The following is a 12,594-nucleotide window of genomic DNA, read 5'->3' on the forward strand; positions in this document are numbered from 1 at the left end:
GTCTTTTGACAGTTTATTCGATTATTATAACTAAACAAGATATTATTTATATGAATACCTTTAAAATATCGAGATATATCTGGCTTGGTTGTCTACATCACAAAGGTTCGAGGTCTACATAGAGAGGAGGAAAGGAAATCGAAAGTAGGGAGGCTTAAGTTAAAATCTTTCACATTTGTTTCAAGTTAACATTTGTTTATTTTCTATATAAAGATGTTTTTCTTTCTGTTTCATACAAATTATAATTATTGTTTTCTTCTTTTTTTAATATAATTTTCTAAATATCTATAGTGTTCGTTTATTGTGTCAGTGTCCGATCCCTCCCTAGGGGAGAAGTTATCACCCTTGTGTTACAGGCTCAAGCCGAGGTGCATCGTCTAGTGAGAAGTCCGAAGGTAAGCTCTTGAGAACAATAAACATCTCTACACGCGAACTCATCCTGTTTGTTTATGATGGCTTCCTGCAGATGTTATTCTTATATTTATAGATAGCTTTTCTCGCGAACGTGACATAAGCTTGTCTATCACATGTAGCGTACTTGTCAAAGGTCGAGTGATATTGTTGATACTGAATGATGAAAATTGTGTATGGATTGCATGGCCTTGAATCTGTGATTAGCATATGAATAGCATTTTGACTAGACTTGCGTTGATATAAATATAAGGGACAACGAAAGATTTGTTTATTGTCATTACCTTTTTGGCAGATTGTAATCTGACTCAGTGTCCTGTCAACGCTCGATAATGTTTGGAAAGCTGGTGAGTGTTGAATTTTGTTCTTCGTGTTAAATCGCTGTCTTTTTATAGAGATAATAATGTCCCAAAAGGAAACGGGATTTGGTGACTTAGCCAAGGTCTAAGCAATAGAATTGTAATCAAAGTGTTAGGATAATTTTGAGAGTAAGAGTGATACAAGTCTAGCAAATATTGATACTAGCAAATGTAAGAAATGGTTTTTATAAATGTTTTCTTGGAAATTTTCACTCTGTAATGTAGAACTGTGTTTCATAAATTTTGATATCTTACACTTTTAGGTGGCGTTTCTTATTGGCACCTATGCTGGGATTTACGTAGATCAACACTACAAGGTAAGTTTTACACTCAACGAGAAACAAATTTAAAAAGAAAGTCATGTTGTTGTTTTAATCATGAGAGCAGCACTCTCATAAATATTTTAAGTTTCCCAAAGCATCAGAATATTTTGCTATTAGTAATGAATCTAGAATTATCAGGATTTCAGGACCAGTTTTGATGGGATTAGAGATACTTGGATGCAATAAAGTGAGAGATATTCTGTAGGTAATAGAGAACAGATCTCTGTACTTTTTATATTTATATATTTGGCAGTTTCATGGTTGCAGTGACTATGCTTTGTGTATGTTTGTCGTTCGCCCTTATGCATTTCAAATTTATATAATGTAGAATATAGATGTGCATCTAGCTTCTTTCATTTTTATGTCACATATTATTGTTCTCAGCTTCCAAAGGTGGATGAACCATCATCAATATGGAACAGAATCAAAGAGTTTTCAGAACAGTACAAAAAAGACAACCCAGGCTCATCAAAAGGGGACTGAATATTGGTGGAAGTAGGACTGTGATATAAAAGTGGGAGAGTGAAGATGATTGAATTACAAAATGTACAAAACTTTTTACCTAAATATTTTGAATGAAATTTGTGTAGACACTATGATAGTGTGTGAGAGAGAGTGAGTGTGTGCGTGCAACCATGCACATAAGCACTTGACCGAAAACAGACCTTCCAACTTTTTTTTTTGGTAATATATATTTGAAAATCTCAGCTATATGTGATTGTCTATTGCTACATTATACAGTAAAAAAATTGAAAATTTTCAGTTATTTTGCAAAAGTTTTTTATGATTGGCTATTAAGATTTTAATTCAATATCAAAATACAAAAAAATAAACTGATTTTGATGCAGCATGGCTGTCTGATAAATACTTGTTCTTCTAACCAGTAATTGTCAACAATATGTGGTCATACACAGCAAGAGGTCAGGGCTGGACCTGAGCATGATCTTTTTGCATGTAGATTCTACAAAATTTTGCTTATGGTAGGGTATGGGTAACAAGGACAAGGGTTTGAATTTCCTGTTCCAAAGACAACAGTAGAGTCTGAAGTAAAGTGACAAAAGTGTTTATGAAGTGTACCAAGATGTGCCCCACTTGCTGAGAGTGATCCCTCAGTGGTGTATAAAAAAAGCAGAGGAGCAAAGTTCTCGCTGGAATGACTATGTCCTCCCTGTGTTCCGGGTGCCATGGTGCACTGTAGCATCACCAAAAAATTGCAAACCCAACACAGGACCTAGCAACTGCTGAAACACAACATTGTCAAATTCAGCAGGAGTGAACACACCAACTTTCTTTCCAAAGCATGCAGACACAGTTTGGAGTCATGCACATTTGTCCTATGAATTCCTAATCTGAAGAGTAGCATGTAGCTTCGGAATTTTGATTTAGTGTAGTTTTGCAGTGTTAAAATTATACTCAACCCTCATGAGCATGTCACATCAGCTAATGGTCACAACTTCCTGTGAATAAACTTAACAAGGCATGAACAAGTGAGTCAACACAAATTTTCATCACATAAACTACGTTATCGTGATTCTGATTTCTCTATCGTTAGATGATAATTAAAAAAAAACGTATAAACCACTCATTATTCTTGTCTATATGATAATATAAAAAGACTTTACCTGAAACTAGGTTACAGCGGGCAGTCCGTCTCACAAGCAAAACAACCAAATTTTGATTGCTTTCCAGTACAGAGATTTTATCATTCTCACACTTAGTGAATAAACTGGTCACTCAAGAGCTCAAGTTCCTTTCAACTCTTTGTATCCATACCTTTATACCATTCCTTGCCTTCGTATTTTGAATAACATGTCAAGTTTGGGTCCAACATGGACTGGTCCATGATACTGCTGAGAAGCAATGTACATAAAAATGTAGGATTTCAGGATGATGGCCCTGGTAAATTAAGATTTTAACTTAAATTAATAATTATTTGCTGCATGAAAATGCCACGATCAAACAGAAACATCTGACTGTACAAAAGCACGTCAGTAGGCTCTGCAGTCACAGCCCTGGTTACACTGATCACATAAACAGATACCCATAATCATGAAATGAAGACACCAAGTCGCTTTTCTTCTGGGTTTTGTCACTTTTAATTTTTTTGCTTTTGAACAAGGAATAAAAGAGAACCTTGACAAACACTATATTCTGGCACTGAAGCAAACAACATGATGCAACAATGCATCTTGATCCTCATATCTTCAAATAACATTAATCATGCCATGTATTTTTTTTTTTGTGGCAGAATCACAAGTTTTCAATCTGCAAAGATCGTTGTAAGCACAAAGGAGTTGTGTATCAATGAAAAACATGAGCAAAGTGATATGGTGCAGATCACCAAAATGAAGAATACATTACAAAATTGTGCAAGTTCATATTGAAATGCCTTCACAGATAATGCAACAATTATAAACTAATTTATATTGATTATATATATGGCAATAGCCTGGAAGCAACTGTCTTGCTGAAAAAATATGAGCAGAGTAAAGAAGCTAAATGTCCAAAATATCAGATTTTTTTAATCTGATTTGTATTTGAAAAGGGGAAATCCTACAGTTTCTTATCATCCAGATTATTTTGTGACTGAAATAACAAACTACCTCTAATTTCAATAACATAAATCTGCTTAAGATATGATTTACTACAACAGGCGTTTTAAAAAAAAAGGAAAAGTTGTTGACATTTCTGGCTGTAACATGATCATAATTAAACAGATCTTGAATACATAGATCTCAAACAACTAGACTTCAAAAAAGTATTTTAATCCCATAAATCAGCCCTGGAAGACATTTATTTTAAAATCAGTCTCCATTTTGTGTTTACAACAAAACAGCATATGGCTGAAATTATCATTCCTTGAAGACTGTTATCTTTCACAACACCTCCTGTCATAATAAATATTTTCTAAAAAAAAACCCAAATAAACTTAACATCAGAAGATCATTCATTTGGTTGGTGTGGAAAGTGCATGGATAGACGTGGCAGCTAAAAAGGCCTGCCACTCAGGCCTGTCTTGTATAATAATGTGTTTGTATGCCATTTCTTCCTCTGGCTACCACAGCATTGACCATCCTCCAAGGTACCTTGAATGACAATTTCTTTGACAAACTATCATGCTGGGTCACATGACCAAACTAGACCAGTTACACCCTTGACAGTTGCAGACAGGAGTTTCTGGTGTCCCATGAGTGTGGTGATCATACTTTGTACAAAATCTCTTAACAAGATCTGCAGAAGCCTCCTCAGGTACTTGTTCTCAAATACCTGGATTCTTTTCTCCATATTAGCCAGTAGGATCCAAGTTTCAAATCATTAAAACAGGATCAGTACTATGAGGAACCTACTCAGATTGTACTTTGTTCTGCCTAACATAATGGCTGCATCAGACCCTCTCCAGCCCAGCCATTGCAGAAGATTTTATAGAAAGGGCTTTCACAGGTTGCAACAAATCTTACACAGATTACATCACATTACGTAAACAAATGCTTAATGAACGATAATTGTTAACTGACTAGATCACTTGTAAGTTGTTGCTTATTACTATCCCCACATTGCTGGTTTGTGACACCATCTGCAAGTACATTAGACAGTTAAAAATGGAAACAGTCTTCTCATAATACAACTTAATATTTAGTAACACAACAGTAACTGTACAAAGAAAAATTTTTAATGATAAGGAATGTAAACTGTCCGGAAATTTTAGACTGAACAAACCATATAGGCAGCTTATCAAAAAGAAATTTCATAGAAAGGTATTACAATGTGGTTCTCTTTTACTACAGTTCATGAACTATAAAATTTGCATTCTTCTATGTCAGACTAAATGGAATGACTTCCCCTTTTCCAGGTTTCATCGACTGACCTTTCTCTTTTTTCTCCTTTTTTTAAAAAACAATGCAGATTTTAGGACTGTTTGCATTACTACTATTCAATTTCTGTTAAAATTAAAAATTCAAGTAAAAGACTGTTCTTATGAGGTTATTGTATCCTCATCTCTATTTCTGGTCTTCAAAAACTGATAAATATTAAATGGAACTGACTTTAACAACAAAAAAGGCCATTTCCCAACTTCGCACCTTCCATCTAACTTTGTTGTGCATGGTTTAAAATAGTAAACAGGGAAGGCACATAGTCACAAAAAATTGAGTATATCAATGGTGTTTCCTTTGGCCTAACCTCTTCGTTCTGTTCCTTGAAAAACATCATGCATGACACCACAAAACATTCATTATCTTAGAAGCAGAATTGTTGGCCTTTCATTGCTGACAATAATCAGTTTAGTGGCAGCAATAAGGAACTCCAAAAACGGACTTCTTGCAAGTGTGGGCACATAAGGAATGGGTGTGATCTTGTAAAAATACAAATTTATGGTCCATAGAGTAACAGACAAAAATATCACCTTGAACAGAGGCAAGTTGAGGCTTTCAAATATTTCTGATCAACCATCACAAAGAGTGGAAGATCAACAACCAGAATCAAGAAGACAGCAGCAAAGCAAAACTCCAGCAAAGTATGGCTAAGCAGCAATGACCACATTTAACTGCTTTTGTTTTCTGAAAAATCTGACAGCTCATCTAGATACCCCAACCCTTTGTTCCCAGCGAAGGACTCACCCAAACGATTAGGTCTTACCTCTTATGTGATGCGTAGGATGAGGAAATAATCAAGATCAACTTTATCTCTGTCATGGGTTCCATGAATGAGATATGATTAAAGATTTGAATCTCTGTGTATATCTAGTACAAAAAAAAATACACAAAAATATCCGTATCAATTGTACCCATGTGATTTTCAGATACAGTTATGTCTATGATTATGAGAGATCACTCCTTGAGAAAATGGTGTTTTCAACTATAAGTTTCTTGCTACAAGTAAATATAAGAACATCCGTACATGTATAGTTAAGTAAAATCATTTTCTTGAGGAAAAAAAATGACATCAGTGCTTTGTTTGTTACATGAAATGCAAATGCATTCATTATCTAAGCCTATAGTTATTTATAAGTAACATAAGACTTTACCGATCTGTTTATGAAATGGAACTGGAAATCTTAGAAGTCAGAGCAAATTGTATGCATATGAAACTAAGCAAAATGTTTCAGTAAATTACACTGGTGGAGCAATGGTTTGCTCAAAGAGTGTCGCACATTTATCTACAATACCTAAACATAAAATTTTACCAGAAAATATAAATTTTCGCAACTATGGATATAGGAGTTTTAACTTTGTAAAGTTCAGCCAAACATGTTAAGTTGGAAAAAACACATTTACTCAGCAGATGATTAAGAAATGCTGAACTGTAAAGAGTAAAACTGTGAATACACAGCATCATTCCCAACACTACTAAGGCACTCAGCAGCATGGACAAACTTTCCTTATCACTGAGCTCAGCTGCACAGTGTAAGCAGATAAACCGCACCACCACCACACGTACACACGTCATCATTTAATAGATATTCAGCAAAATGAACACTTCAATTAAAGTACATTGTCACAAATCCCTTGGTTTTATATAAAAAGTAAAAATCGCCTGTGTGATATGATATGTAAACTGCTAAGTAAGGTTAAAAAAAGGGTGGATTTCCTTCTAAAGGTTTACCTTAGTGCAATGTATTTATTTCCTAATTTATTATCTGGTTTTAGTTTATTACAAAATTCTTATTCCCAAAAATTGAATAAACAGCCTCTTTCTGCTTGTAATATACAATCTCTCAAACATTCTCCCCTTTCCACAGAATAAGGGAAAAACTATATGTTACTGTAGCACAAGCGACACATGGATGCACTTAAGTACCATATCCTTCAAGCTATCCAATTACTGTATACCTAAGTAGTCACTATAATACAATAAACAGCATTGCACTCTGGTAAGGCTTTAAGCAAATAACGCCATGCTTCAACAACATTAGCATATCCACATAGTAAAATAGATAATTTTGCGTTCTGGTAAGGCTTTAAGCAATAATAAAAAAGCACCAATGGACAATGCTTACAAAGCCAGACCTAGATCAATGCAATATTATTAGGTAAATTTATTCAATGACTGGTAAAGGAAACTCCTGAACAAACTGAATTTAAAAAGAAAAAAAAAGTGGTTGTAAATCATCATTTCTGCAGGTAGACACTGCTAGTCATAGAAAAAGGTTTGAAGAAAACAAAAGACAATACATTTGACACTTAAAATGGCCTTCAATACCTAATCTTGGTAAAGAAAAACACTTAAACTGTTCTAAATGTAACAAAAAGATCCATATCCTGCAACAATTTAACAGTTATCTCTTTTACTGTTACTTACATAGCTGAAAGAAAACTCTGCTATCGGACATTTCTTCGTATAAATGCATTTCCTGATTAACATTTTACAAATCACTTGAGCACATATAATAGAAAAAGCTATGCCTACTTAGTGTCTATGAAAACAACTCTGAACTTTAAGCCATTTCCTTGCACATGTATACCTGCAATTTTATTTGCAGCTACATTAAAAGTCTGTTGAAGACCGATCTTGTGTACATGCTAGTAACATTTTCAGACTTAACAGAAAACTTTAAAAAACATCAAAAAGGTATGGAAAATATAAATACAGTGCTTTAAAAATTAAAACACTGCAAAAATATATTCATACATTATGTGATTAAAAGAAAGTATGTTTTGCAAATGCTTCTGAAAAAGATTAATAATGAAAAAAGAACAACCATACTTACCTGAGCTAATAACTCCTACCCATATGATATGTGTTATGCACTTACAATCAGACAATCAACCAAGCTTTTTTACCTCAAACAACTGATATGCTTCTCTGTAAAGACAGCAGGTAGGATAAAGAGGGTAAATTTCTCCTTTGGCATAGCCCATTTGGCTGGTAAGCCCTCACAATTTGCAACTGAATTCAATTACGGACTGCAGGAAGTCCAGTAATAATGCCAAATGCCATTTATATGACCTGATAATTTCTACAAGCAAGCAGCATTCACTCTTGGTTGCTATGTTTGTCTGCAAAACCAAACTCTTTACATGACAATCAAAAGTATTTTCCCACAATTTCAAACGGTGACATTCTGAAACAGATGTCTGCAGAAACTAGCTACACTTGAGGAATTCTATGTACCCTCATCTTCTTGATGGGAAACAGTTTGTCTGAAACCTGCTATCCTGGGTGGTGAGCTTATAGGTCTGCGATTGCTAATACTTAAGAAGTCCAAAGAGACACTCCGTCGCACAACTGGTGATGGTGGTTTAATTTCCTTGCTAAAAAACACACTTTCATGGCTCTGTGCTAGTATATGTAAAGCTGTATCATAGTTGGGTGGAGGAGTCATTGGTTCCTCCTCTGAGAGAATCCGTCTCTGTAACAGGAAGAATAAATGATAATAACTAATTACTTAAAAATATTTTAATAATATTAGTTTAATAACTACTCCTGCCTTTCATTTATTTTTCTTCAAAGCAGTTTTTATAAGAGATTTAACAAACACACTTTGCTAAACCCTACTGTATTAAATTTGCAAGAAGTTACATTATTGCAAACTCATGGAAATAAAATATAATGCCAGCATGGTTCCCTTAAAAGCCTTTTCAAGAAAACTGCGCCCAAATGAACCAACAACTGTGCTGGGCGAGTGGGACAAAACAAGTCATGCACCAAAATCTTACACTGCGTTGTGCTACTGGTGTAGGTGGATAAATGTTGACATTTAAGGCTTCTTCATATGAGGGAGGTGGAACAGTCAGTTCTTGAAGGTCTGCATCTTCAAAACTGTGTGCTGAAATTGTGGAAAAAAAAATGAAGCAATTTTTTTTAAATAAAGGAAACTAAATACCTTTTAAAGGTCACCATGTAGAAATATTTTTCTCTAAAGCTAATACAGCACACATTTTCTTTCCTGACACATGCTACACAACTTCTATTCCTTTTACTTTTTCTGTGCACTTATGCACCAGTATGAACATATTATGCATATATGTGACTCTAAAATATGTAATTAATGTATCTACCTGTTTCACTGGTGTTTGCATTTCTTCTTTGCTGGAGACAGTAAAGCATGATGAGAAAGATGACGACCCCCATTCCAACTCCGATCATAATAAGAATGGAGTCTTGGCTCATTATTTCTTCCTCAGCTGCAACAATGGTAAACCATTTCTTATTATTTACACTTCAATGAACACATTTCTAACATGTTACTAGCAGTTAAACAGGCTGCCATTTTCACATCAATAAATTTCTGACAAAGCCTACCCTCATAAAAAGACATGGGAATAAATCAGTTTTAGTTTCTGGGTCAGAAAGCCTGGATTCAGAACAGTCTCCTGTTCATTCAAGTAATATACTGTACTTTTGCCTCTATACACATCCATACCTCTGACCCCTATTCTATAAATCATTTTACAAAACAGATCACTTAGTTGGAGACTGATAAATTAGTCTTGTTATGGTTCCCCACCCCCAAAAGGTGCCCAGCCACAAAAAAATGGCTCATGCAATAGTACATAAAAACATAAAAAATCATTTCCAAAGGTAAATTCAGTGTAAAAATCATTAATTCAATATTACTGGGGATTTTTATTTTAGGACAACAGCTTTTAGTTCTACAAACTGCACAATAAGAAAATGGTTATAACCCAATATATAAGAAACTGCACCAGTTTGGGTGTAACAGGGATGGGAACCAAAATTGAAGGATGCTCCTCAAAATCATTTGCCTTATCTGTTAACTGTTTTAGTGCGAGTAAGATGCTCATTAAAATTAATTTTAATCTTTTAAATATTTTATTATTCTCAGGTTTTGTTTTCACAAAACCTCTTAATGTCTTTTTAAATTAATAGCATAATGGCTCAGTCATTTACATCTTGTGAATAGTCTACAAAATGTGCAAATATTTTTGCTCCTTGTGATTGGGGGTACATTTTGCTTCACTCACTCTGACTGCCAAACACCATCATTATGCCAAAGAATTGTATATTGAAATATAAATAAAATTTGAATGTCATTTATTGTATGCCAAGTTCCTTTGGAAAGGAGCTCTGAAAGAGCTTTTTTAATAGCAATTCTGAGGAATTGTTACCATCTCAAGTAGAACAACAACGTAAAAAATTTAGCTTGAGAAGTAAGCTTTAGCATTTGTACAGGTACCGACAGGTTCAATGAAATATGAATATATAATGAAACAGTAACTAAAGTCAAAGTAAAAGCAAAGTAGTGAAAGATATGTATATAATGCATATTTAGTATCTGATACTTACGGCACAAATCACCCTTGGGTATACATGATCCATCAAAGCACTGTCGTTTATCTGGCTTACAATGTATTGTCTCTAATGTGGAAACCTTGTTTTCCAGAGAAGTACTTGACCACTCCATGGCTTGTTTTTTTTTTTTTTTAAATTAGGTCCACAAAACAATAAGTTGTTAAAATTTCTTTCATAGACAGTTTCCTTTTAACAAATAAATCTCTGGCCATGTCACCCTACACATTGGACTATTTTCTTTGTTGAAGGTTGTCTCCTTTGTATTAGACTTTTACTTTATAGCATCATCTGATGAAAACAAGAAAAAAATGTCAATCTAAATCTGTCAAAAATTCCCCACGTATATGAATATATATTAAATGAGCTAAAATAATATATTAATACTTAAGAGGGTTTTTTAAATCTCTTATTTTTTAAAGAGACTTTAATTCAGAGTTAATCATGCAGTAATCTCTTCAAGAACTATTTGTACTCTTAACCTGACATACGCGTAAACATGTTTTCTTCCCTTGGGGTATCTGTTTAAATATTGTTGACGTCTTTAATTCAAGCTAGCCGGCCTACTGCTAAAGCCTTTTCACAACATGGATACTGTATGCCGTACCGTGTACGTTTTATAGGTAAGGTTGTGTACTCAAGTGGTATTACCGGAAACAAAGATACAGCTGACAATAGATATGATCACACAATCTCTCTCTACATATATACGTCCCTTCAACTAATTATTAATTAAACAACTTAAAGAACAACATAAACGTATCGTAATAAAGAAATCATTAGAGTGGGTTTGTTAACAATAAATGACTGCAAACGAAGAATACTTCCAACAAGAATACCGATACACGATACTCCTGATTCATCGATTCCAGTTTCATCTCCGGTAGCATCATAATACTCTTTTTTCGACATTCACGGCAATAAAAAAGTTAACTTGATACATCATATTATTAGAATACTTTAAATGCTTCCAGAGTACTCACCCAAGCAGGCATCGATCGTACTTTCGTCTGCTGCTGTAATCCACCTGTTGGCGTCTCGGCGCTGTGTGGATGTTGTCGGAAATACAGTCTGTGCAAACCAAACCAGAGAGGCAGCGAAATAAAAAACAAACCAAAAAAAAAAAACTATTACAACTTTACATGAAACTTTCTTAAATATAAATAACTATATTAACTAGTTGGAAACGATAACAGGACTCTTGCAGCTTGATTTTAATTAGTACATAGATTAATAGTGGTAAGCAGAGTCACATAAAAGTAGGGACTGTAATCAGACTCAACAATATGCTCTATAAACGAAGATTGTTGTTGGCAATGCTCTTAAGGGTTGTGAAGTTCATCTGAGTATTATTATCTGAGAAACGCTGCATCTTACACAAAAAGAAAAATTAAGTTTGCATGCATAGTTTTATGTCAAGTTTAAAATGTTTTCGCAGACGACATCAGTGCAGACCTGTCAATGTTAAATCTTATCACCTCAAGTAATACGAGAGTTCTTGCGTCGTCTGCTCGGTCGTAAGCTGATGTAAAAGGGTTGTCTTTATGGGTCTTGTTTCTACTTTTCTCGTGTGTGTTTGTGGCTCTGTACAGTGTGTGTTTGTTACGCCTGTCTCTGTCATACGGGATCATTATCTACTGCCCTTTGTAAAGTGTATTGAACTTGCCTTTGTGTGGGGAAATGCGTTATATTGTGTTTGTGCACCTGTTGCGTAAATAAAATCGAGGTGTTTACGACGCAAAAGGCATTGAGGGAAGCGCCTACTACGATTTTGACCAGGTTTTCATAAAGGTGACATAAAAAGGCCACACTGGCCCGTTTTCATCAGTCTAATGATACTGTGCTGCTTAATTTAATTCCTCGCGTTGTGTTTTCTCCGTCTGCCACACATTCACACCCGCACTTAGCCGACTGAGCATAAAAGGTTGCTTTTGTACTACGCAGGTAAAATTGCTATTACTCCAAAGTGCGCCGTTTGTTGTCACTCTGGTGCGTTAAGTTTGGATGGGATGGCTTCTCCATCCAACTTTTTTTTTTTTTTACTCAGGTTGCTGTAATGTACACTTTACAAGTTTCATTCACTCGATTAAGGTGCAACATGCACTTGTTCACTCAGACTAGGATGTACGTGTGACCTTAAACATTCGCGCAGATTCAAAGCGGTGTGTAAAATAAAAAAATGGGTTCATTTACAGCTATTTACAGAACCAGTTATTAGCTTTAACATAACAGGTGTATGCTAGACCTAATCT

General features: G+C 34.7%; 1 protein-coding gene and 1 long non-coding RNA gene across 3 annotated transcripts; one reads left to right on the forward strand and one right to left on the reverse strand.

Annotated features, from left to right (window-relative positions):
* The first annotated feature begins 309 nt into the window (after positions 1–309).
* On the forward strand, positions 310–1,855 carry LOC112576947. Its single transcript, XR_003101976.1, has 4 exons — positions 310–395; positions 707–758; positions 1,034–1,087; positions 1,478–1,855. It is a non-coding gene; the product is annotated as an uncharacterized LOC112576947 (long non-coding RNA).
* Positions 1,856–3,170: 1,315 nt separating this feature from the next.
* Positions 3,171–12,135, reverse strand: LOC112576945. Of its 2 annotated transcripts, none has more exons than XM_025259826.1 (5): positions 11,326–12,135; positions 10,340–10,633; positions 9,091–9,216; positions 8,749–8,858; positions 3,171–8,441 (listed from the first exon to the last, which is right to left on the reverse strand). In XM_025259826.1, the coding sequence occupies exons 2-5, from the start codon at positions 10,455–10,457 to the stop codon at positions 8,196–8,198; spliced, it is 600 nt and encodes a 199-aa protein (XP_025115611.1). In that variant the 5' UTR covers positions 10,458–10,633; positions 11,326–12,135; the 3' UTR covers positions 3,171–8,195. The 2 variants fall into 2 exon arrangements, with proteins under 2 accessions (XP_025115611.1, XP_025115612.1); XM_025259827.1 differs by lacking the exon at positions 11,326–12,135 and adding an exon at positions 10,834–11,226.
* Positions 12,136–12,594: the final 459 nt, after the last annotated feature.

This window comes from Pomacea canaliculata, linkage group LG12 (genome assembly GCF_003073045.1).
Source record: "Pomacea canaliculata isolate SZHN2017 linkage group LG12, ASM307304v1, whole genome shotgun sequence".
NCBI classification, from domain to species: domain Eukaryota; kingdom Metazoa; phylum Mollusca; class Gastropoda; order Architaenioglossa; family Ampullariidae; genus Pomacea; species Pomacea canaliculata.

Excerpts from the sequence above, each read along its gene's own strand:
- LOC112576945 (XM_025259826.1), bottom strand. The coding sequence starts at position 10,457 with ATGGAGTGGTCAAGTACTTCTCTGGAAAACAAGGTTTCCACATTAGAG. Across the intron at positions 9,217-10,339 it reads ACCCAAGGGTGATTTGTGCC|CTGAGGAAGAAATAATGAGC; the intron begins GTAAGTATCAGA and ends CCATTGTTGCAG. Across the intron at positions 8,442-8,748 it reads CACCAGTAGCACAACGCAGT|AGACGGATTCTCTCAGAGGA; the intron begins GTAAGATTTTGG and ends TTCCTGTTACAG.